This window comes from Choloepus didactylus, chromosome 6 (genome assembly GCF_015220235.1).
Source record: "Choloepus didactylus isolate mChoDid1 chromosome 6, mChoDid1.pri, whole genome shotgun sequence".
In the NCBI taxonomy this organism is placed as follows: Eukaryota; Metazoa; Chordata; class Mammalia; order Pilosa; family Megalonychidae; genus Choloepus; species Choloepus didactylus.
The window spans coordinates 78,316,344-78,318,913 of NC_051312.1; the positions used below are offsets into that span (position 1 = coordinate 78,316,344).

Below are 2,570 nucleotides of genomic sequence, written 5' to 3' on the forward strand. Positions count from 1 at the left end.
CTGGTTGAAGGTAAGTGAAGGAGACTTACATCTGGACACTAGCCACATTCCACTATTCAGGGCTGACATTTAAAATACTCTGGCATTTTATAAGTGCATTATGCAACTGTGTAAATAACTAAATTATTTTAAATGATAATGATAGTATTACTAATACTAACAATAATTTGTCCACACTAAGGCCACTATATATCCATGGTTATATATTTTTAAAAATTAAATGTATAGAGATGCTAAGTACAATATTAATCAGGATTTATATTTTCACTGTAGGATTAGTCCTCCTTATTTCCCAAATTTTGGTTAAAATAGAATCATAAATATTGGAAGAAAGTCAAAACTGTCATGAGGATGCCAGATTTGATAGGGAATGGTGGTGGTGTGGGGGTTGAAGAGGAGGGTTGGAATCAAGAAATTAAACTTGGTTTTTTCCTTGAAATTATGTCTCCAAACTGTGGATTTCAACCCAATTTCCCATTATTAGTTCCTAAGTCATCCTACTTTAGGAATGCGGAGGTCCAGTTGCGGTTGCCCTTATCACCACACTTTCTTCAATAGTCTCTGGATTCCTTGCTTAATTTCCTGGGTTCGTACCCCACACACAATGGGATTGAGGGCTGCAGGTATGACATGGTGGAGGACATTGAGCAAGACTGGCACATCAGGGGAGACCTTCTTTTTAGCCAGGTGAGTGAGGACAAAGACCAGGAGGATGGTGCTAAAGAAGAGGATGAGAATGAAGTGGGAGCCACATGTGCTTAGGGCCTTGGTCACAGCCCCCTCTGCCTTGAGTCTCAGCACAGCTCTCAGTATGAGGGTGTAGGAGAAGAAGATAAGTATGAGGTCAGATCCTAGCAGGGTCCAACCTCCAGCAAACTGGAGGAGGCAATTGATGGTGACATCATCACAAGAGAGCCTGGAGACAGACATATTGGCACAGATGCAGTTTTCAATGACATTTCTCCCACAGTAACTGAGTCTGGCAGAAAGGATGGGAATGGACACAGTAAGAAGGGCATTTCTGGCCAAAATAAAAATGGCAGCTTTGGCTACAAATTGATCAGAGATGATGGATGGGTACCTCAGTGGGTGACAGATGGCCACATAGTGGTCATAGGCCATGACCATAAATGTGCAGGACTCCATGGCCGGGAAGCAATTCATGATGTACATCTGGAGGAAGCAGGCAAAGAAGCTGATGGATCTGAGGTCAAACCAGAAGATGGCCAGGACCTTTGGAATAACAGTGAGACAGAGCACCATGTCCAGAATGGAGAGGAGGCTGAGCAGGTAGTACATGGGTTGGTGCAGTGAAGCCTCCAGCTTGATGGTGATCAGGAGAATAATATTGGCCCCCATGGCCAGGAGGAAGAGGAGGCTGAGGGGCAGGGACAGCCAGAGCTGCCAGCTGGGGGACCTGACAAAACAGTTCAGGAGGAAGTCTGACACCCCCATGGAGGCAGAGCCATTTCTGGAAGGTGTCATCTTGTGGATTTTGTTTCTACAAATTGCCTTTGATGATCTGAAAAGTTAGGATCATAATTAGCTTCATACTCCAATTAGAAAGTGGGCAAGAGGAATTGAATAGACTTTTCTCCAAAGTAGCTATACAAATGGCAAATAAGCACATGAAAAGATGCTCAACATCATTAGTCATCAGGAAAAGGCAAACCAAAAACACAGTGAAATAGTATTTCATACCCACTAGGATGGCTATTACTAAAGAAACAGAAAATAATATGGTGAGTTTATGGAGAAATAGGAGCCCATGTACATTATTGGTGGGAATGTAGAATGGTACAGCCAATGTGTAAAACGGTTTGGTGTTTCCTCAGAAAGTTCAAATTAGAATTACAATATGACTTGGCCATTCTACTCCTAAGTATATACCCAAAAGAATTGAAAACAGGAATTTTGAACAGTTATGTGCACCAATGTTCATAGCGCTTTATTCACAATAGCCAGAAGGTGGAAGTAAACGGAGTATACATCAACAGATAATGGATAAACCAAATGCTATATATGCACACAATGGAATTTGATTCAGCCATAAAAGGGAATGAAGTTCTGATACATGGATGAACTGTGACACCATTTTATTGAGTGAAATAAGCCAGACATAAAAGGACAAATATGGTATGATTCTATGCACATGAAGTAACTGGAATAAGCTAAATCATAGAGACAGAAAGTGGATTACAGGTTGTCAGAGACTTGGGGAAGGAGGAAAAAGGTCGAGGGTTATTTCTTAATGGATGCAGTTTCTGTTTGGGGAGATGAAAAATTAATTTCACTGAATTGCACATTTTAAAGTGATTAAAATGACAAATTTTGAGTTGTATGTATGATGCAGCAAAAAATAGTTAAAAAATAGCTTCTGATTTTATACTTACAAAGGTAGAAAAATTTAGTATAATTGGGCACAACTTATGGCTTTTAATAGATTATTTTGCTCTAACTGAGGATTTTGTACACTACATACAGAAAATAAATTCATTTCAATATTTTGAAAATTCTGTTTTTGACATTTCTGGAATATTTATAATTTCTGGAAGAAGCAATCTTATAAG

At 39.6% G+C, this 2,570-nt stretch overlaps 1 protein-coding gene across 1 annotated transcript; it reads right to left on the reverse strand.

The window, feature by feature from the left end:
- Positions 1-537: 537 nt before the first annotated feature.
- Positions 538-1,491, reverse strand: LOC119537714 (olfactory receptor 56A3-like). Its single transcript, XM_037840255.1, has one exon. It carries the CDS (start codon positions 1,483-1,485, stop codon positions 538-540), a length of 948 nt encoding a protein of 315 aa, XP_037696183.1. The 5' UTR covers positions 1,486-1,491.
- Between the last annotated feature and the right edge of the window lie 1,079 nt (positions 1,492-2,570).